This window comes from Tamandua tetradactyla, chromosome 2 (assembly GCF_023851605.1).
Source record: "Tamandua tetradactyla isolate mTamTet1 chromosome 2, mTamTet1.pri, whole genome shotgun sequence".
In the NCBI taxonomy this organism is placed as follows: Eukaryota; Metazoa; Chordata; class Mammalia; order Pilosa; family Myrmecophagidae; genus Tamandua; species Tamandua tetradactyla.
Genome location: NC_135328.1, coordinates 181,952,461 through 181,973,806, shown reverse-complemented (window position 1 = coordinate 181,973,806; position 21,346 = coordinate 181,952,461). Strand labels below are relative to the sequence as shown.

General features: G+C 50.0%; 1 protein-coding gene and 1 pseudogene across 1 annotated transcript; one reads left to right on the top strand and one right to left on the bottom strand.

The window, feature by feature from the left end:
• The first annotated feature begins 2,766 nt into the window (after positions 1–2,766).
• On the top strand, positions 2,767–4,160 carry LOC143663368 (elongation factor 1-alpha 1 pseudogene; annotated as a pseudogene).
• A 3,252-nt stretch (positions 4,161–7,412) lies between these two features.
• CLDN19 (claudin 19) lies at positions 7,413–13,929 on the bottom strand. Its single transcript, XM_077137087.1, has 5 exons — positions 13,505–13,929; positions 12,198–12,362; positions 12,013–12,097; positions 9,917–10,069; positions 7,413–9,198 (listed from the first exon to the last, which is right to left on the bottom strand). Exons 1-5 carry the CDS (start codon positions 13,725–13,727, stop codon positions 9,150–9,152), a joined length of 675 nt encoding a protein of 224 aa, XP_076993202.1. The 5' UTR covers positions 13,728–13,929; the 3' UTR covers positions 7,413–9,149.
• Between the last annotated feature and the right edge of the window lie 7,417 nt (positions 13,930–21,346).

Below are 21,346 nucleotides of genomic sequence, written 5' to 3'. Positions count from 1 at the left end.
GATGAGTGTGATTTTCAGTATTAAAATGAGATGTAGGTCTCTGTATTAGTTAGGGTTCTCTAGAGAAACAGAATCAATGGGGAACACTCGCAAATACAAAATGTATAAAAGTGTCTCACGTGACCGTGGAATGCAGAGTCCAAAATCCACAAGATAGGCTGTGAAGCCGACGATTCTGATGGAGGGTCTGGACGAACTTCACAGGAGAGGCTCGCCAGCCGAAGCAGGAAGAGAGGCTGTCTCCTCTGAATCCTCCTTAAAAGGCTTCCAGTGATTAGATTGAGCATCACTCATTGCAGAAGACACGCCCCTTGGCTGATTACAAATGGAATCAACTATGAATGCAGCTGACGTGATCATGATCTAATTCTATGAAATGTCCTCATTGCAGCAGACAGGCCAGCACTTGCCCAACCAGACAAACAGGAACCACCACTTGCCCAAGTTGACACATGAAGCTGACCAGGACAGTCACTTATAGGTTAAAGTTTAAGCTACTGCCTATGTCAAGCGGGCCAGTTTTGGTTAGATCCACTTCTGCCTATCAAGATAATTCTGGAATTAGGGTGAATTAGTTCTGGGCTGACCCATGGCCCTTCATTAACAGACATTAGAGACTGTCTTTAGGGCTCATAAGACTCTAAAGTCAAAAAACAGGATAAGAGGGGTACAAGTGGGTGTCAGTCACAAGGTTTTTATAATCACAAGATAAAGGCTATTTAGTCATACAATCATTATCAGTGATCAAGGCAGATGGATTACAATTTAGAGATTGCAGGCATTTCCCTTTGTTTATTCTAATATGCCAAAAAGTAAAAAGAAATGTCTACATACTGATTCAGAAATCATAATCAACACCTAATTCCTAACTTCTTGGTTACATTCTCAATTGAAGGGTAACTAAGATTATTTGTCACCAGCAGACCTATCCTAAAATAAGAACTAAAGGAAGTGTCCTAAACAAAAAGGAAATGATAAAAAGGAATATTGAAACAGAGTGAAAAAGAGCATGATTATTCACAATGTACTATTGAGAGATGAATGAAAATTCCAACTATGACTGATATTTAGCCTCTTTTATGAAGGAGTCAAAACTTGGGACATCTCTATGTCGATTACCTGAGGTTCTAGCAGATCAATTATCCTTCTCCTCTCTAGCCATATGTTAGAATCACCTGAGTATACTGATGCCCAAAGCTAACTTCAGACCATTTAAATCTGAATCTCTAGATATGGGGTCAAGAAATCATTTTTAGCTAAGAGTTCACTAGAGGCTTTTTATATGATAGTGTGATTTTGAGCAAACTAGACCTGCCCTATTTCTCTTTGCTTCTCCCCATATCTCCTAACATGGGCTTCTTTCCCACTAGATCTAAAAATTTTAATCTTCCTTCTGACAATCTCAGGTATCAGTGTGCCCAATGACTTGATACCCATGCTTATTGGCCACCTGTGGACACCCAAGGCCCTGGCTTCCCCCCTCTGTATTGAAAGTAAGTTGCTGCATGTAGCTGCTGACATGACCAGGGCAGAAGTTAAAGGTCAACAGACCTTCTCAAGGAGGAAAGAATGAACAGATGTAATTGTAAACTGCTTATCTTATACAACATTAAAACGCCTCTCCCCAAATACGCTAATAACAAATCTCCAATACCCTGTGTCATGAGACCCTACTGAAACTCTGTTCTCATACCCATGGAATTTCCTTATCCTAAATCCTTATAAGCTGCCCTTTGTACCCCCTGCCTTTGTGGAGTGAGCACTGATTTCCATTTTTTCCAGATGGCCACCACAGGGAAAAATCTTCTCTTTTTCATAAATCCTAATAAAACTCATGTCTCACTTAGTGCCTAATATGGTCTTTGGTCTTGGGGCTGTGCTGACCCCAGGCCTTCAAGAGCTGAGTTGGAACACCCCCTATTCATTACTATGAAGGTATTATAACTCAGTTATGAAAAATGAAACTACAGCCAAATAAGATGAAAAAAACAGTGTTATTCTAGCACAAAGACATATAGCCTACAATGGCATAGAATTGAGAATTCAGAAATAAACTCACACATCTATAGCCAATTGATTTTAAAACAAGGGTGCTAAGTCCACTTAATGAGGAAAGAATAGTCTTTTCAACAAATGGTACTGGGAAAACTGGAAATCTGCATGCAAAAAAATGAAAACAAAAAAACACAAACAAAAATTAACTCAAAATTAATTCAACAACATAAATATAAAACCTAAAACTATAAACTTTTAGAGGAAAACATAGGAAATATCTTCAGGACCTTGTATTAGGCAATGGATTCTTAGACTTTAACCCCAAAACATTTGCAAAAAATGAAAAATAATATAAACTGGGCTTTATCAAAATTAGAAACAGTGGTACATCAAAGAACAATATCAAAAAAGTGAGGAGACCACCCATAGAATGGAAGAAAATATTTGGAAACCCCATATCCACTAAGCGTTTAATATCTAGAGTATATAAGGGACTCATACAACTCAACAACAAAAATGTGAACAACCCAATTTAAAAACGGACAAAGGAGTTATAGTAGTTTGAACCTGTATGTACCTTAGAAAAACGTGTTCTTAAATCTAATCCATTCCTGTGGATGTAAGCCCATTGTAAGAATCTTTTGATGAAGTTACTTCAGTTAAGATGTGTGTGGCCCAGCCAGATCAAGATGGGTCTTAATCCCATTACTGGAGTCCTTTAAAAAATATGAGTTTAGCATTTTTGCAACAGTTTTGCCACCAGAGCACAGGTGTCGTGAAAACCATCACTACATCTTAAGCCAAAATGGGAAAGGAAAAGACTCATATCAATATCGTTATTGGACACATAGATTTGGGCAAATCCACCACAACTGGCCATCTGATTTACAAATGTGGTGGAATGGACAAAAGAACCATTGAAAAATTTTAGAAGGAGGCTGCTGAGATGGGAAAGGGGTCCTTCAAACTTGCCTGGGTCTTGGACAAACTAAAAGCTGAATTTGAGCATGGTATCACCATTGATATCTCCCTGTGGAAATTTGAGACCAGCAAGTATTATGTGACCACCATTGATGCCCCAGAACATACAGACTTTATTAAAAACTTGATCACAGGTACATCTCAGGCTGACTGTGCTGTCCTGATTTTTTGCTGCTGGTGTTGGTGAATTTGAAGCTGGTATATCCAAGAATGGGTAGACCCAAGAGCATGCCCTTCTGGCTTACACACTGGGTGTAAAACAATTAATAGTTGGTGTTAACAAAATGGATTCCACTGAACAACCTTACACTCAGAAGAGATAGGAGGAAATCGTTAAGGAAGCCAGCACCTACATTACCCTGACACGGTAGCATTTGGCCAATTTCTGGTTGGAACGGTGACCACATGCAGGAGCCAAGTGCTAATATGCCTTGGTTCAAGGGATGGAAAGTCACCCATAAGGACGGCAATGACAGTGGAACACGCTGATTGAAGCTCAGGATTGTATCCTGCCATCCACTCATCCAACTGACAAGCCCTTGCATCTGTCTCTTCAGGATGTCTACAAAATTCGTGGTGTTGGTACCGTGCCTATGGGCCAAATGGAGACTGGTGTTCTCAAACCAGGCATGGTGGTCACCTTTGCTCCAGTCAATGTTCCAACTGAAGTAAAGTCTGTTGAAATGCACCATGAAGCTTTGAGTGAAGCTCTTCCTGGGGACAGTGTGGGCTTCAATTTCAAGAACTTGTCTGTAAAAGATGTTCTTCATGGCAATGTGGCTGGTGACAGCAAAAATGACCCACCAGTGGAAGCAGCTGGCTTCACTGGTCAGATGATTATCCTGACCACCCAGGCCAGATCAGTGCTGGCAGTGCCCCTGTGCTGGATTGTCACCCAGCTCACATTGCTTGCAAATTTGCTGAGCTGAAGGAGACGACTGATCGCTGTTCTGGCAAGAAGCTGGAAGATGGCCTGAAATTTCTGAAATGTGGTGATGCTACCATCGTTGATATGGTTCCTGGCAAGCCCATGAGTTTCTCTGACTATCCTCCTCTGGGTTGTTTTGCTGTTTGTGACATGAGACAGACAATTGCTGTGGGTGTCAATCAAGGCAGTGGACAGGAAGGCTGCTGGAGCTGGCAAGGTCACCAAGCCTGCCCGGAAAGCTCAGAAAGCTAAATGAGTATTACCCATAACATTTGCCACCCCGGTTTTAATCAGTGGTGGAAGAACGGTCTCAGAACTGTTTGCCTCAATTGGCCATTTAAGTTTAATAGTAAAAGACTGGTGAATGATAACAATGCATCATAAAACCTTCAGAAGGAAAGGGATGTTTTGTGGACTGTTTTTGTGTGGAAGTTTTAAGTTATTCATTTTTAAAATCAGTACTTTTTAAATGGAAAAAGCAACCAAAAATCTGTCACAGAATTTTGAGACCCATTAAAACAAAGTTTAATGAGGAAAAAAACAACAACAAATAAATTCAAATGAGAGAGAGAGCCCCAAATGAGGCAAGAAGTTAAACCCGGAAAAGAAGGGGGAGACGAGGAAACATCACCATTTGCCTTGCCATGTGACAAGCTAAGGACCTCAGGGCAGCCAGCCCTAGAATGCCACAGCCTTCAGGGAAAAATCATCACCTTGATGATACCTTGATTTGGACATTTTCCTGGCCTCAATACTGTACACTAATAAGCCAACCCATTTCATAATATTTGCTTGAGCAGCTTAGGAAACTAAAATAGGAGTTGCATAGATGTTTCTCTTAAAAAAAGGTATACAAATGGCCAATAGGTACATGAAAAGATGCTCAACATTATTATTCGTTAGGGAAATGCAAATCAGAACCACAATGAATATGGGAATTCTGTACTTTCTGCATGATTTTTCTGTAAACCTGCTCTAAAGTGGCTTTTTTTAAAGGCTAAGAGAAATAAAAAAAAAATGACTCAATGAGATACCACCTCACACCCACTTGAGTGGGTATTATTTTAAACAAATGGAAAATATGTGCTGGCAAGGATGTGGAGAAATAGGAACCCTTGAACCTTATTGCTGGGAATGTCAAGTCATGCAGCCACTGTGGAAACAGTTTGGCGATTCCTCAAAAAGTTTAACACAACACTACCTTATGACCCGGCAATCTGACTTCTAAGTCTATATTTAAAAGAATTGAAAAGGTGGAACTTGAACAGATATTTGTACACCAAAGTTCTCAGCAGCATTATTCACAATAGCTAAAAGGTAGAAGCAACCCAAGTGTCCATCAACAGATGAATGGATCAACAAAATGTGGTGTATATAAACAATGTAATATTATTCAGCTATAAAAAGGAATGGTTCTGACATATTCTACAACATGGATGAACCTTTAAATTTCATCATGTTACTTCTGGATTGAAATAAGCCAGACACAAAAGAACAAAAATTCTATGATTTTATTTATATGAAATAACCAGAAAATGCCAATTTATAGAGACAGAAAGCAGATTAGAGGTTACCTGGGGCAAGGGAATAGAGTATGAATGCTTAATGGGGTTAAAATTTCTATTTGAGGTATTGGAGAAGTTTTGTTAATGAATGGTGTCAATATGGCACAATATTTTGAATGTAATTAATGCTGTTAATTGCCTACTTGAAAGTGGTTAAAATGGGAATTGCATGTTGTATATATGGTACCAAAATAATTTTTTTAATCATAAATGGAACCACTTTTAATATATCCAATATACAAATAGTGGATGTAAACAGCATACGCTCGGTTGAAAATCTAATTTAGAAAAAAAGGAGAACCACGCAATTCTCCCTAGCTTAGACCGGTGTTTCTCAAACTTCGATTTGTGTATGAATCCCCTGGAGAACTCATTAAAATACAGAATCTGACTCATTAGGTCTGGGATAGAGCCTGGGATTCTGCATTTCTAACAAGTTTCTTGGTGAGGTGACTGCTGCTGAGGACTGCACTTTAAGTAGCAATTCTCTGAAGGATTTATCATCCTTAATCCACTGGTCGGGGGCGGGTGGGGGGAGATGGAGTGCATTCAGTGATCCAGCCAGCAAATCTTAGAGGCATTTTAAACTTTTTCATTTGCAAACATATACACAAACAGAAAAGTGAATCCCTAAATTGGTATTTTGCCCATCTTATTTTATAACATTCTTTGTCCCTGAACTTCTTCTTAGAGTATTTTTTATTTATTTATTTTTTTTCACATGGGCAGGCACCGGGAATCGAACCTGGGTCCTCTGGCATGGCAGGCAAGCATCCTTGCCTGCCCTTCTTAGAGTATTTTAAAGCAAATGCAGTTATGGTGTCATTTCAGCGTGGGCTTCTAACTAGATAAGGACTTCATTTAAAAACAACCATTTCATTATCACACAAAATTAACACAAATTCCTTACCATCATCTAACAGTCAGCCCATACGCCAACTTCTCAGATGCAAAAACAGTTTTCGACCCTCTTCCCAGGCCATAGGTGACTTCCCTGGTCAGCTTTTCCTTAGCTAAAAACCATTTGCTGCTGCATTACCTGGCTCTGGGGCTTTCTTTAGAGATTCAGCACATAGGTATATTCCTCCTAGAACCACATTTTGTGGACTGCCAATTTCATTCCTGGAGAATGCTGTTTGCTAAAAAACAAAGGCGAAAGGTTTAGAATCCTGCCCTTTTGAGTCGGAGCCCCACCTTCCTGGGTGTCTGCCAAGTCCTCGAGCCTTGAGGCCGGGACAGTAAAGCATAGCCTGGCCGTGAGACTGGAAAACTGGCCAGCCCTGTGCTTGGCAGCCCAGGTGACCTTGATGTAGCCATTTGAAAGGGCTCATGCAATGTGGGGGTTGCAGGAGGCGGGGAGAGAGACTAAGAAATCGAGGCACAGTTGGAGTTGTTTCAGGGGAATTAGGCTTCCTAAACTACTCTAGCTTCTCCCAGACATCTTCCATGGCTGGGCACCCACTATTTTTTTTTTCATCTGTGCAGTAATCGACCTGCATAGCTCAACAAGGAACGTGGTATTCTGCCACTCAGGGTCTCCAATCACTGGCCACAGGCAGGAAGGGCTTTCCTTAACTAAGGAGCAACATGGAAGCTTGCTTTGCTGTGCTGGGGACCACCCACTTGGGTGGAGCTTGCCTCCTGCAGCCTGTCGCTGAAAAATCTACAGGAAGTAGACAACACATTCCATCCTGATATTTTTCTACCAAGTCCCAAGCCTCCGGTGGACCCTGAACCTTAAGAGCCAACACAGGGTTGCCTGGCCACCTGCTCCGTGACCAAACGCCTGACCTGAGGTGGGGAGGTGGGGAGGTGGGTCCTCCTGGGCTGGCACCCCAGCACCGCGGTGCAGAAGCTGTCACTGCACTGCCTGATTTCCAGATTCCTAATTATGTGCTAGTTGGGCTTTTTGAATTGTGTGACAGAAATCAAACTCAAAACTGTTTAAGTGGAAAGGAAAATTTATTGGAAGGATGTGGGCATCTCATAGCACAAGCCTGGTCCCAGGGAAGGCCGGAATGATATGGGGCTTCCTTGTCAATCTCTTCTCTCCTCATCTGTCTTCTGCTAGGCCCTTTCTTCCCTCTGCAGACCCTGAGTGGCCAGGAAATGTGGCCCTAAGGTCTCAGTGCTGACCATGATTTGCAGTCACCAGGGAGCCTACATAAACTGAGATACCAGATCCACCCTGGGCCAATTAGGTCAGGGTCTCTGGGGTAGAGCCTGGGCATCAGGGTCCCAGGTGATCTAAGGTGATTTCAGGGTTGAGAACCACTGCATTGTCACGTCAGGCACCCAGTGAGACTCTTTTTATTCCTGTTTGCAATTCTAGGGGTAGTGCTCTGACAGAGCTATTCTGGGTATGGTACCCACCCCAGGACCAAACTCCAGTGGCCAGAGGCCAGACTGCCTGTTCCAAATGGCCACCCCTGAAGAGCCTGTGGATATGCAGTGGCTGCCAGGCCAAAGTCCCAAGTGGATAATCCTACAGGAGCTCCCTACTGCTTGTTTCTCTCCTCCTATCCCCAAACCCTGCTGGAGTGTGGCAGTCACCTCCCCTGCCTTGATTGCGGTCACTTCATCTCTCAGAGGTAGGAGGCTGAGCTGTGTCTTGGGATGTGGTGACTGGGTGAGAGATGTGTCCTGAGAGGTGGTGGAAGAAGCCAGAATGGAGTAGGCTGAGGAGAGGACATGGAGGCATGGGTGGAGGGACTAATATGGACAATCTCTCCAGAAGGTTGTTTGTACACATGGGAGCGAGATAGGGAAGCGGCCAGAGAGCACCACAGGGTCAGATGTCTGGGACTGGGGAGAGACCTGCACGTGGGGGGAGAGGCCAGCCCATTCTGTCCTTGGGAGACTGAGGTTAATTTTCCCTCCCCTATAGGGACTTCCCTTCTTCTATACCAAGAGGGGTGGTGCCTGGAGTTCAAGACCAGAGCCCTTCCAGCTCTGATAACTCTTTTCTCGGTGCAGGACAGAGCTTGGTCTCAGGCATCCTTTCCTATTCTGGCTCCAGGGCTTGGATGTAGCTGGGGCTTCTGCAGACTGGAGAGCAGTTGTCGTGGGTATGGAAGCAAGGGGCAGGTTTGGGGGCCAGGACACAGACCTGGGGGCTTCAGATCTTGCTTAGGACAGTCCTAATGCCTGAAAGGTCCTCGTGTCCTTCCCCTATTCCCTTCTCCACTTAGCGAGCTCCTGCATGATGTCCCCTTGCCCCGACTCTCATCCCCAGCGTCTCCTGGGAGGGACCCCCAGGACTATATCTTCTCTCAGCAGAGCTCCCAGGGGCAGACCGGGGCCAGGCTGAGTCTCTCTTCAGGCCAGGAGCCCCTGACTCTGGGGCCTGCTCCCAGCACCTGGGGGACCTCAGGGACAGCCTCTTCGTGGGCGGGATCTCCCATCCTACAGGCCCTGGTCAGGCTGGGGAGGTTGCCTGGGCAGGAGCCCTGAGTTCTTTCTTGCATGTGTCGTGTGACCCACCCTGGGTATCCATCTTCCTGTCTTTATGCCCAAGGGCCCCAGAACCAGCTCTGACCCCTCTGAACCAAGCCCCACCCTGGCCACGCCGGGGACAGACCAAATGACACCACACTCAGGCTGGATGCTTGCTTCTCTTTCCACAAATACCAAACAGCCTAGGGATGGCAGGGAACAGAGCCGGGCTGGGGACCCGAACATTACACACCCAGGGGGCCCTTGGCAGAGGCGGACAACTTAACAACTGGTCTGAAAGTCAAAAGAGAGAGAGCTGGTTAGTGGGATGAGCAGCAGGGACTGCGGAGTAGAGGCCCGGACGGAGGGCCTGGCTGCTTGGGTGGATCCGGGTCCTGTCCTGCCCGACCTGTTCCTTGGCGGGGTGGGGCTGATGTGAGCTGCACCTGCTATCTGTGTGGGTGTCTGGGCAGCGCTGGGCATACTGGGTGTGCTGCCTCTAACCTGAAGTGGGAGAATTCAGGGACGTGTCTCCTGGTCTCTCTGACCTCTGTTTCCTCGGGTGTCAGGACGTCCATCCTCCCTGCACCGCCTCCTTCGTGGCATTGCCATGAGGAGCCAGCGGGATGAGTGCCACAGGGTGCTGAGTGCCCTGTTCACTATTGGATCCCCAGGGCAGGTGAGAGAGGTCGCTGGGCTCACACGAGTGAGCCTGTGTGCGTGTGTGTGTGCATGTGTAACACACGGGTGCTGTGAGGCTGTGCAGATGGGGCTGTGTGCCTGCCCCAGGGCGTGCATGTGCCCCCGTGGGCTGAGCCTCTGCCTCTGGGGGTCTCTCGGAGTGTCTGGGTGGGTGCCTATGTTGGGGACAAACAGCTCAGCGCCCCAGACTGGGCTCGGGGGACACCTGGTGCCCCTCTGGCTCCTGCCCAGGATGCTGCAGGGGCCGGCTGGAGCGCTGGGTGAGTGGCCCCTGGGCTGGCCGGCTGGGGCAGACGGGGCTCAGACATACTCTCGGGCGGCAGCCGAGGGTCCGGGCCGGTAGGGCTGTGGGCTGCTGTTGGCTCTCTCAGGCTCCGGGCACGTGCAGCAGAGGAAGGAGCCCCCCAGTATGGCCAGGCCGGCAGAGGCCCAGCCCACAAACAGCGCAGGGCCAAATTCGTACCTGAAGGGGGCAGGGATGAAGCCATCAGGCAGGCCTGCCCTGAAGGGAGGCACCCCTGGCCCTGCCTCAGCCCGGCCCTCTCCCCCTCAGGCTAGTGCTCCCCACCCCAGGCCCTGCTCCCCACCCATGGGTCTCCAAGCCCTGGCAGAGGAAGGGCAGGGTGTGAGGACCTAGAGGTAGGGGCCTCACAAGCTTCCCGAGTCCCTCCTTCCTCCGTCCCCCCCCCCCCACCAACAAAGCAACACCACTCAGGGTGACCCAGGCCCACGGTGGGCCTGGAGGCTGGCGGGCTGAGCTCTCGTCCCTGCTCTGTGCCACCTCGGGCCGGCCCCTGCCCCTCTCTCGGCCCATCTCCTCCTCGGGCCAGTGGAGGGGGCACAGGAGGGACCCATGAGGTGTGTGTAGGGGGAGAAGCCGAGCGACCCCCTGGCATGCTCTTTCAGTTTCTTCTGGGTCTCAGAGCCCCCAGCCACGGCTCCCTGATGCCCTCTGGAGAAAGCCAGCAGAGAGCCTGGCTCTCTGGGTTCTCCATTAGCTGCTGGCATCTCAGCCCACAATGTCCCGTCCTGTGCCTTTGCCCCAGATACCCCTTCCTCCTGGAGTGTTCCCCTCTTCTGTGTCTGCTGAGCTTTGTCCACCTTCAGGATTTAGTTCAAATGTCAACTTCTCTTGGGGCTTTCCTTGAAATGTCCCCTCCCTCCCATCACCCCATCCCCTGTGCTTACCCTGCCTCCTAAGCTCACCCCACTGGCACTGCTCTCCCCAGAAGGTCACTCATTTCCTTGCTTGTATGGCTTCCTGGGGAGCACCTACATGGCATCTGATTCATATATGTTCCTGGGGCACCACAGGGTGTGTTGAAGGGCTAAAAGGACAAGTTCCAATCTGGCATTGCTGGGCCTGGAGCTGCCCCTTGCTTGGTGGGGTGTGTGTCTGAGTCACTAGCTCCAGGAAACAAGCCTTATACACCAAAGTCTCCTTTTCCTTCCCTTGCCACACTTCTGTCTCCTCCAGGAAGCCCTCTGGACTGCAGCAACCCAGGCATCTTTTCTCATCCTCTCCCCCCAACCCCAGGCCCCGGGGCCCACTGAGAAGTCTGGGATCAAGACTGCCCTCTCCTCTCTCCTGGCAGGGCTGAGAAGGGAGGGAGGAGATAGCAGGCCTCAGACTCTTCCCAGAGCTACTATTCTACAGCCATGCCTCAGCCTTACAAATCCTGACCACTCTCTCTCCCAAATATCTCCAAACCTGCACTCTTCCTTCCATCTCCACTGCTACTTCCTTGGCCCCAAGCCTTCACCGAGACTTCTGCAGCAGCCACACAGGAAGAATCTGCAGAACCGGATTCTTCCTGTGGCTGCAAGGCCCTCTAGTGTTCTGCCCTCATTACCTCTCCAGCCCCCTCCCCCTGACCAAAATAACTGCCCCCGCTGCTGGAAGCCACTCCAGAGCTGCCGCCACCAGCAGAAGTAACAGCGACTACGGCTTCTGGGGCATTTTCCATGGCCCTGGCTGTGCTTAATTCCTCCTCTAACCCTCACAACCAGCCTGTGAGCTGGGTCCTCAGGGTGTATCTCCAGTTTAATAAGGAAGAAACCAGACCCAGAAAGATTAAGCAACTTGCCCAGGTCACACAGCCTAAGTGCAGAGCTGGGATTTAAACCCAGACCCACACACAGCTCTTCACTTCTCGCCACCCCAGTAAGCGGAGTCCTTGCTGCTTCTGGTTCCTTCTGTGCCTTCGGAGGCCTGGCCACACCCTGCCCAGCTCCCTGCTCAGAGCTCCTCAAGGACAGCACCCGGGCTCCTTCCCCTTCTTCCCAACCCAGTGGACAGCACTGGGCCCAGCTTTTAGACGACGGCTGTGCAAAGGCCAGTGGTCCCTGAGGAGGTGCAGCAGGGAGGCCCAGCCTGCTCCCTGACCCGAGCCGTCTGGCGCTCACCTGGCATTGACAGGTGTGCTGGGGTTGAAGAATTCCTGGGTCACCAGGGTGGCGTACCATGAGACGGCAGTCAGCGTGCAGAGGCCTGAGGACAAACGAGGGGGTGCTCAGCTGGCGGGCCCCTGGCCCCCCCGGGGCTGGGGCTGCCTGCCATGGAAGACAGTGGAGGCATCAGGGGCACTCGCCTGCCAGGAGGAAGAGGACTCCGCCTGAGATGGCCACGCGGCCCTTGGCGATGGGGTCGCTGTCTCCGACGCGCGTGCACTTCATGCCGATGACACTGAGGATCATGGCCACGAAGCCTAGGAGCACAGCTGCCACCATGAGCGCCCGCGCCGACTGGATGTGACCTGGGGGTGGGCGGGAGGGGCTGCCGCTGAGTGGGCGCCTACTTCCTTTCCCTGCGGGTGGGCGCGTGGGCACGGGGTGCCTCAGGAGATGGAGCTGGCATGGGAGGAGCTGCCAAATGGGAGGAGCTTGACAGGAGCGGGGCCAGGGGTCAGTCCACCTGCCCGCAGGTGCAAGGAGACAGCGAGGACGAGCCAGGGCTTGGAGGGGGTGCAATGACCGTGTTGGGGTGCATCCCCTTCATAGTTAACCCCATTTTTACCCCCACCTGCAGGGTGTTATGGGTGGGCGGGTAAGGGGACTTGACTTCTCTCTCTTGCTCTCTCTCCCGTGACTCCTGTCAAGCCTAGCCCACCTCTCCCAGGAAGCTGGGTCAGCTCTCCTGGGGCCCTTCTGGCTTCAGCAGAAGGAAGAGCTGAGCATGTCAAGGCCCAGCCCAGCTGAGGCTGACCCTCCCCCACCTGCCATTCTGACAGTCACGCCCTTCCTGCTTACCACGCCTTATGCCTGCCTCTCCGTGGGTGCGTGGGTCAGCCCTGGGCCCCGTGGGGCAGCTCACATCAGCTGGCTCCCTGAGGGAGGCCCAAAGCCCTGCCCGTGGCCGTGTGACCTGGACCCAGCTCGGGCTGCCTGTGGGGACCTTGGCAGAACTGTTGGGGGTGGGGGATCGGTCCCTCCATGCCAGGTTAGAGGCTGCTTAGGTGTCTGTTTACAAGCCCACCGGCCAGTCTCAACTCCACATGCCAGGGAAAGAGGTGCCTGCACCCAGGGGACAGGGCTGGCATGTACGGGTATGTGTGCAAGGGTGCATCTGTATATGGGGTATGGGAGGGTGGAGGGAAGGGTCTTTGCTGAGTATCCTGCGTGCCAGGCCCACAGCTCAGTGAAGCCTCCCATGCTCCCTTTACAGATGAGGATGGCAGGACGCAAAGGGGTCAGTGCCTTGGTCAAGGTTACAGTGGCAGAGCTGGATGCGGGATCCTTCCTGCCAAACCCTGAGCCCCTGCCCGCTGTGGGGGCTTTTTTGCAGGCACACAAGGGGCAGTCGTGAGGCTGGAGAGAGGAGCCCAGTGCCTGTGGGAGACCGCAGGGAAAGCTGGCTCCCGGCCTCCCCACCGCCCCCCTGCCCCAGCCGGGGGCCTACCTTCCAGGGCTAGCAGCGAGTCGTAGAGCTTGCACTGCACCTGGCCGGTGCTCTGGGCGGCGCAGGACATCCAGAGACCCTCATAGAGGCCCACGGCGGTGATGATGGCGTCGCCGGCGTAGGAGGACTGCTTCCACTGCGGCAGGGCCGTGCTGGCGATGATGCCCACCCAGCCCCCCAGGGCCAGGAAGTAGCCCAGGAGCTGGAGGCCTGAGGTGGCCATGGCCCAGAGGAGGGGCCCGCGCTCCCGGGACTCAGAGCTGGGCGAGGGTCCCTGGAGGGACCAGGGTCATGGCCACGTGAGCAGGGCGGCTGGGGATCAGAGGCAGAGAAGGAGAGGTAGCAGCGGCAGCCTCAGCAGCCCAGGCAGCAGCTTCAGGCTCCAGAATGCAGGGGGAGGCTCAGGGGCTGGCAAAGGCCAGGGGCCCGCCCACATCCACAGCCTGAACCGGGGCTGGGTCTGCCGCAAAGCCGTGCCCAGTCCCCTGAGGGTGGAAGGTGGGGCCCGTGGCCCAGGTGGGTGCCCCTGCCCCTTCCTCCACCCTGCAGGGAGAGAAGAGGGAGGGGTTGGGGAGGGGTGACCCTGCTTGCCCTCAGCGCCTTTCCACCCAAGGAAACCCTTTCAGGAATCTGACTCAAATGCCCTAAATTTCTCATAATCCCTACCCAAGTACCGGCCCTGATATGGTGGACTTTGCTCATGCAAGGCTTATCTGACCCTTGGAGTTTTCCATCTTCCGACTTGAGGACAGACAGAAAGAAAATGGGATTCCAGTTTCCAGCAGGTAAGAGTAGAATTAGACACCAAGGAGAACTTTTTGGCAAGGGAACTGAGGTTAGATGTGTAGAGACTGGACTGGGGAGGGGATTGCGATACAAGACACTGCAGGCATGTGTATCAGGAATAGGGAGCCAAACCAGGAATATGTAGTTGGGGTCCACTTGAGATCAGGTATCTGGGCGGGGAGGGGTGCAGAAGAGGGCCCCATGCAAGGCTGGGCCAGAGCTGGCTGCCAGCCAGCAAGGAGCCTGGCAGGGAGGTGGGGAGACAGCACCAATCTTCTTGTATCTGCCTGAAGGCGAATTGCTCAGTCCTGCTAATCCCCTTGCTGGATGGTTTAGTAGCTCCTGCTGGGACCATGGCCCCAGCCCCCAGCCCCCAGCTCCAGAACAGCCTGGTGAGGAGTTGGGGCCTCTGCCAGACTGCCCCCTCTGAACGTCCCCACCTCCCCTTTCTCTCTCCTGTTCCAGCTCAGCCCCCCAGGAACAGGGGAATGTTTAACTCTCCTCGACCTCATTAGCAATCCCCTCACGTTCAGCCCCATGGGCTCCTGGCGTGGGTGCAGCAGGAATGTCACAGCCCTGCTCCCACTCCTGCCAGTCCCCTGGGCTGCCCCCTCCATCCTCAATGAACCACCCGCTGCTCCAGGACTGCACTAAGGGAGGACAGGGTCCTGCTGAGGAGCTGGGCCAGGCTTCCTCCCCCATAGCCGTTCCCCCTCTGCATGGACAAGCCCCCAGCCCGCCCCTTCACATTCTTCACGTGGCTATGCAAACGAGAGAGTGCCAGGCACTGAGCAGACAATGGCAGCCCTGTGTGCCCGCCCAAGGCGTGGGCCCGTGGTATGGCCTGTAGCTCCGGCCGGCCCTCTGAGGGGTCAGGGGTGGGCGCTGTTTGGCCTGCTGTCCCCCAGTTCTACCTACTGGTCCCCTCTGAGTTCCCTCAGTGCTGGGAAGGCCAGAGCCACGTGGATATATAATGTACACATAGACCTGTTTCCTGGGATGGCTTCCGGGTCCCAAAAAGCAAATGAGGTCTAGAAAATAGTGGAAAAGTCAGTCCCGCATTCAAGTCTTTCATCTACCACAGACAATGACAATGCAGTATGATCAAGGTGAGCTGGAGAGGCTGCAGGAGCCAACTAAGGAGAGGAGACAGGAATGCATGAGACTCCTGTGGCCCAGGTGCTTCTGTGCATGAATTCATCTCATCCTCAAGGCAACCCTTTAAGGTGGGCAGACCTCTTTTCAGATAAGGAAACTGAGGCTGAGCAAGGGAACTTATCCCAAGCTAGGCGGTGGCAGGGGAGGGTTTCCCACACAGACGTGAGCGGCTCTAGCACCATGTTCTTTCCACCACACTTGCTGTTGGAAAGCAACAGGTTGGGAGGGGGTGGGGGCAGCCATAAGATGTTGGTTTGAGAGCCTCGGTTTCCTCCCCTCTGAATGGAACATCTACTTCCTGGGGTTGGGAGATCTGTTAAGCTAACCAGTGTCTGTGGGTGGACAGGGTGCCCCCCCTTGGCAGCCACTTAGCACGTGCTGTTTCCCACAGGGCTGAGGCTCCTCTCTCAAGCTGGGGCCTTGGTCCCTCCTCCCCACCTTCTGCAGGGCTCTCTCTGTAGGACCCAGGGGTCATTGTGGGTCTCACGGAGGACTTGGGCCAGGTCTCTGAGCTCTGGAGTCTCAGTGTCCTCACAGCCACAGAGAAATGGAGTGTCAGAGTCACACAGGCCCTTAGTTGGCCTGCAACTCCCTTGGTTGACAGAAGAGGAAGCCGGGGACCGGGAGGGAGCTGCTCAGGGTCACCCCAGCACCTCCAGCTCCAAAGCCTTAGGGATATCAGGATGCCTGCAGGGCTCCTGCGTCCCGGCCACACCCAGGGCCCTTGCCCTCACTGGGGACTCAGAGCCTCTCTGTGATCCAGAACAGTACTTTTGTGTAGCCCATCTCTTTGTTTTTTGAGGTTTGGAGTCTGTTCTGCCAAAATATCCTCTCCTGCTCTCAAGGCCTTCCCTCACCAATGTTCCGAAGCCTTTTGGAATTCAGATGCTGCCCTGGAGTTAGCTCCCTAATCCGGAGTACCTTCTCCACCTGGGGCACCTACCAACCCTCCAAATGGGGGTGGTGTGGTGAGGGGTGGGGGTGCTTCCACCCCAGTGACTCCCAGGCATGCGAGGAGAGCATGAAGCCTCGGGGTCCCCACCCAGCCTCCATTAAGAACTGACTGTAACTGCCCTGGGGAGTCATACCTCACCATTCAAAAACGCTTTCACATACGTGACAAGAAGCCTAGGGCTCCAGTTTTGGTTCTGACACTGAAAAGCTGTACACAGGCAAGTCCCTTAGCTTCTCTGGGCCTGGTTCTTCAGCTGTAAAACAGTGATATACCAACTGCCCTGTCTGGTTCTGCGGGAGGTGACAAGGATCAGATAATGGGTGAGAAATGCTTTCAAGCTTAAATACCTGAAGAAATACTGCTGATCAGAACTCTGCTCTGACCCCTGGACGGGTCTTTCTCTAGGGCCTTATCTCCATGTCTGTAGATTGCCCCGTGGCTGAAGACACCCCTGCCACTCCCTCTACAGCAGTGCCTGGCAAAGAGCACCGCTTAATAAATATGCATTGATCATTGACTGGTATGAGGATTACATGTTTTTGCATCCTTTCCACCTAACACTTGGAGACATTTCCACATCTCCTGTTCTATTGCAGTTTGGAAGGCCTGGTACAACTGGCTACAATCTAGCAAGTTCTCTGTAGCCACCATCAAAAACTTGGGAGGCTCAGGAAGAATTGCTGGTCTTACTAGTACCTACAAGTTAGTCCCCATTTCAACCTGCCCTTTCTGTGGGGCCACAGGCACAGAAAGGAGGTGACTTGCCCCACACCACACAGGCAGGAAGCAATACAGCCAGGACTACCCTACACTCTGGGGGGCAAGTTAAGCACCCTGATCTGGAATTCATGATACTCTTTGCATATTTCCATTCCTTGCGCATACTCCCCACCCCAACCTCCCAGAGTCCTGGGGGGGGTAAGCACCTTGAGGTTTCACTAGCAGCCTCCTTTTTGTATCCCAACGCCTGACCCAGGGCCAGGGATGTCTGCTGCTCACACGGAAGTCTGGTGGTACTCTCTCCCCACCCCCACACCTCACCCTAAACAACCCTGAGCACACAGGCCCTTTGCCTTTGCTGAGAACTCTGCCAGCTTCCTGGGCTAGCAGAGACCAATGCCTTCTACTTCTAAATCTTTCCCATTGAAGTCAACTCTCATCCCCTTTAATGCTCGCATGGGCTCTGTCCCTTTATCTCAAACTCTTATTGATGAAAATATGGATGGAGCAGTTACAGCTCACCTCAGCCCCACCCTATCAGGAAAAACTCACCCCTATTATAGACACTTAATTGGTCTGGTTGCCTTTGGAAACATCTGGCTTTTCCCGGGCTCAACCGAGTTGGCTCTCTCTATATAGTTAGCATGTTTTGAGGAGGAAACTTCTGGAAAACCAGAATCAGACTAATACAGTTTTTTGTAACATTGAGTATCTACCATGTGTTAAGCACCATGCCGAATGCTTTATGAGCATTCCCTCAAGAATCTCAAATACCCAGGGAGGTGCGGATGGTTATCTCATTTTATTGGTGAGGAAACATACTCAGAGGCTAAGTAACTTGCTGAAGGCCATACAACTTGGGAGTGGTAGATGTGGGTGTCTCATCCAGCTCAGCATGTGGATAAAGCTCACGGTCTTTCCACTAAACTATGAGGCTCCCTCTCTGCACGCAGGCTAGTCCCCAAACAAGACCTGGAAGATCCATAGTAACAACAAAAGGAATATAACCATCTTGCATACCAACATGGGGACCTATCCCCAGCTTAGAAAGTAATCCTCCTTGACTATGCATCTCCATCCAGCTCATTTTTTTTTTTTGGGTTCCCTTTAGACTCACACTCCTGAAAAGAGTGATCTATACCCACCATCACCCCTTATTCTCCTCCCATTCTCATTTGAACACCCTCTTTTGCCCACAATACCTCACCAAAACATTTCCTGCCAAAATTGCTGATGATCTCCAGATTACAAAACCCAAAGCTTGACTCTTGATCCTCATTTTGCTCAGCATCTCAATAGCAATTGACACAACTACTCCATCCCTCCTTCTAGAACCCCTTATCAATTTCCAGGATGCACTCCTCACTCCACCCTCCCCCACCCCACAGTGGCAGGCCACTCTCCTCTACTGGATCCTACAGTCACTTCCAGCCAGGCTCAGTCTTCTGACTCCTCCACCATTTTTATTAATGTTCAATCTCCTGGTTTTGAACACCATCAAGATGCTGATGACTCCCAAAGTTACATCTCCTATCTTGACCTCTCTAGGCTCATGTACCTATTTGACTTGTCCACTTGGATGTCTAACAGTCTCCTTAAACACAACATGTTTAAAAAGAAACTCTTGATTCCCATGCCCCACCAACCATCCCTCCCTTCAGTCTTTCCATCACGAGAAAAGGCAACTGTTTTTCCAAATGCTTGCACTGGAGCCCTTATTTTGTGTGTGAGTGTGTGTGTGTGTATTTATGATTTTTTCTACCAAAAACAGAAGAAATGTCAATCAAATGGTTGATTTTCCCCAGGAAATGTATAGTTTATGGAATTAATTTCACAACAAAAATAAATCTAAGTAACAATAAATTCCTTTTATTACCCGATTCAGACTTGATATCTATATACCCTTGTGCTGTTCTGAATTTATGGTGGACCCCAGAAAAGTCATGCCCTTTGATCCTCATTCAATATTGCTGGGTGGGAGCATTTTGATTGTTTCCATGAAGATGTGACCCACCCAATTGTGGGTGGTAACTTTTGATTAGATGATTTCCATGGAGGTGTGTCTCCACCCACTGAAGGTGGAGTTGCTTGCTGGAATCCTTTAAAAGAGGAAACATTTTGGAGAGAGTCCCTTTTTGGTAAAGCCACATGAAAGCAAGCAGATGCCGGCATGTTCGCCATGTGCCCTTCCAGCTGAGAGAGAAACGTTGAACGTTGTCGGCCTTCTTAAACCCAGGTATCTTTCCCTGGATGCCTTTGATTGGACATTTCTATAGACGTGTTTTAATTGGGACATTTTCTCGGCCTTAGAACTGTAAATGAGCAAGTAATTAAATTCCCTTTGTTAAAAGCCATTCCGTTTCTGGTATATTGCATTCCAGCAGCTAGCAAACCAGAACAACCCTATTCATACATTTTAAAGTTCTTATTAATGAATTAAGTTACAGAGTACTAAACTTCACTTTAAAGTAAATTTCCTTTTTTTTTTTTTTTTTTTAACACTGGGAATCAAACCTGGGTCTCCAGCATGGCGGGCGAGAACTCTGCCAGTGAGCTGCCGTGGCCCTCCCACTTTAAAGTAATTTTAATAGTGGATTTCTCCTATAATTCAGTAACTTGATAATGTACCACTACTTATATTTTTCCTGTTCTTCATTTCCACAAAGGATCAGACCAAAAAATGTTATCACAAATGCAGAATTATGATGTAAATGCCAAGATAAATAAATGGGGCAAAAATTACAAACTAGCCAATACCTTTCTAACTTTATAGAATTATGTTCTGAAGCCAAAAGCGACAGATTTTTAATACTATAAATAGAACACATTAGAAAAACTAAATTGTCTTACAATGTGACAAAGGACTTTTTTGTGGCCCTGGGCAGCTACAATTGCCTAAAATGGGAGAAATTGCACAAGCTTTTAATATTAGGTTCTGTGCTTAAAACTGTGTTATGAACATCTAGAAAACGATAGTTTAATAAAATTCTTTTGAGAAAACCAGGTACCTGGATGATGATTTCACGCAATCTCTGGCTACATTTGAACCTGAAGGTGTTAGTTCAACATCTACATTTTGCCTTCTTAATTCTTTTTCTCTGTTCATTTCATCCTCTTTCTCTCTTGCTTCCAGTGTTTTCTATACTTCTTTCCACAGCTGGTCTCCGAGTTTGTTCAAACATTGCTTCCAAGTCAAATGTGCCGGCTTTTTTTGTGAAATCCATGGTGATCACTAGCTGCGGGTCGGGTCCCAACGTGTCTGGGCCTTTGCTGGGCCTGGAGTGATCCACGGCTGGTGGCCAGCTGCAGAGCGAGCCCCAGCCCCAGCAACAGATGAAGACTTGTGGTAAACCTGAGAGGAAGGATCTCCTGAAACCCTTCTTGATGCTTCTTTTTCTCACAACCCATAAATCAGCAGCTCTTGCTGGTTATACCTTAAAAACTCACGCAGAATCTGACTTTCCACTACCTTGACCACCTACACCCTGATCCAAACCATCTCCATCTCTCTTCTGGATCATGGCAGTAGCCACTTCGCTGGTCTTGTCTCTCTTCTTGCCCCATGGTCTGTTCTCCCAATAAATTGTTCAGGGAGGCTTTTGACCCTAAGTCGGATGCTGGGATCCTCTGCAAAGAGCCCTCCAAGGGTTCCTGTCTCAGAGTAACAGCCCAAGTTCTCACAACAGCCAATGAGGCTGCCACAGACAATGATGTCTGGCCTCTTGACTGCTCTCCTGGCTCACTCTATGCGACCACGGTGGCCTCCTTGTCATTCCTCCACCTCAGAGACTTTACTAATTTCTGCATCTGCAGATTTGCTTCCATTCTCCAGGTGTCTTATTTAAGAGGCCTTACCACATATAGCAAAGCAATCCTTCCAGGGATTCCCCATTCATTCATCCTGTACTTTTTGTTAATGGCACTTTTCACTCTATCACACACAAAAACACACATACCTACTTGTTTTTCATCCATCTCCCCTGCAAACATATAAGCTCAATGAGGGCAGTACCTTGTTTTGTTCACTACCCTATTCCCAGCTTCCTGGCACTTAGCTGGTGCTCAATAAATACTGGTTGATCGAGTAAAGGAATACTCAACATGCAGTTCCTAAACTGTCCTCCCTGTAGCGTTTCAAGCCCAGCAGGTGAGATGGCTTGGGCACCAGGCGTATGGCCAGAGGAGCTGGGTGTCCAGTTTTGCACCTTCTCTGCCTCCCAGAG

Excerpts from the sequence above, each read along its gene's own strand:
- CLDN19 (XM_077137087.1), bottom strand. The coding sequence starts at position 13,727 with ATGGCCACCTCAGGCCTCCAGCTCCTGGGCTACTTCCTGGCCCTGGGG. Across the intron at positions 12,098-12,197 it reads AGTCCTCTTCCTCCTGGCAG|GCCTCTGCACGCTGACTGCC; the intron begins GCGAGTGCCCCT and ends GTTTGTCCTCAG. Across the intron at positions 9,199-9,916 it reads CCCTCGGCTGCCGCCCGAGA|ACCAGTTGTTAAGTTGTCCG; the intron begins GTATGTCTGAGC and ends TTTGACTTTCAG.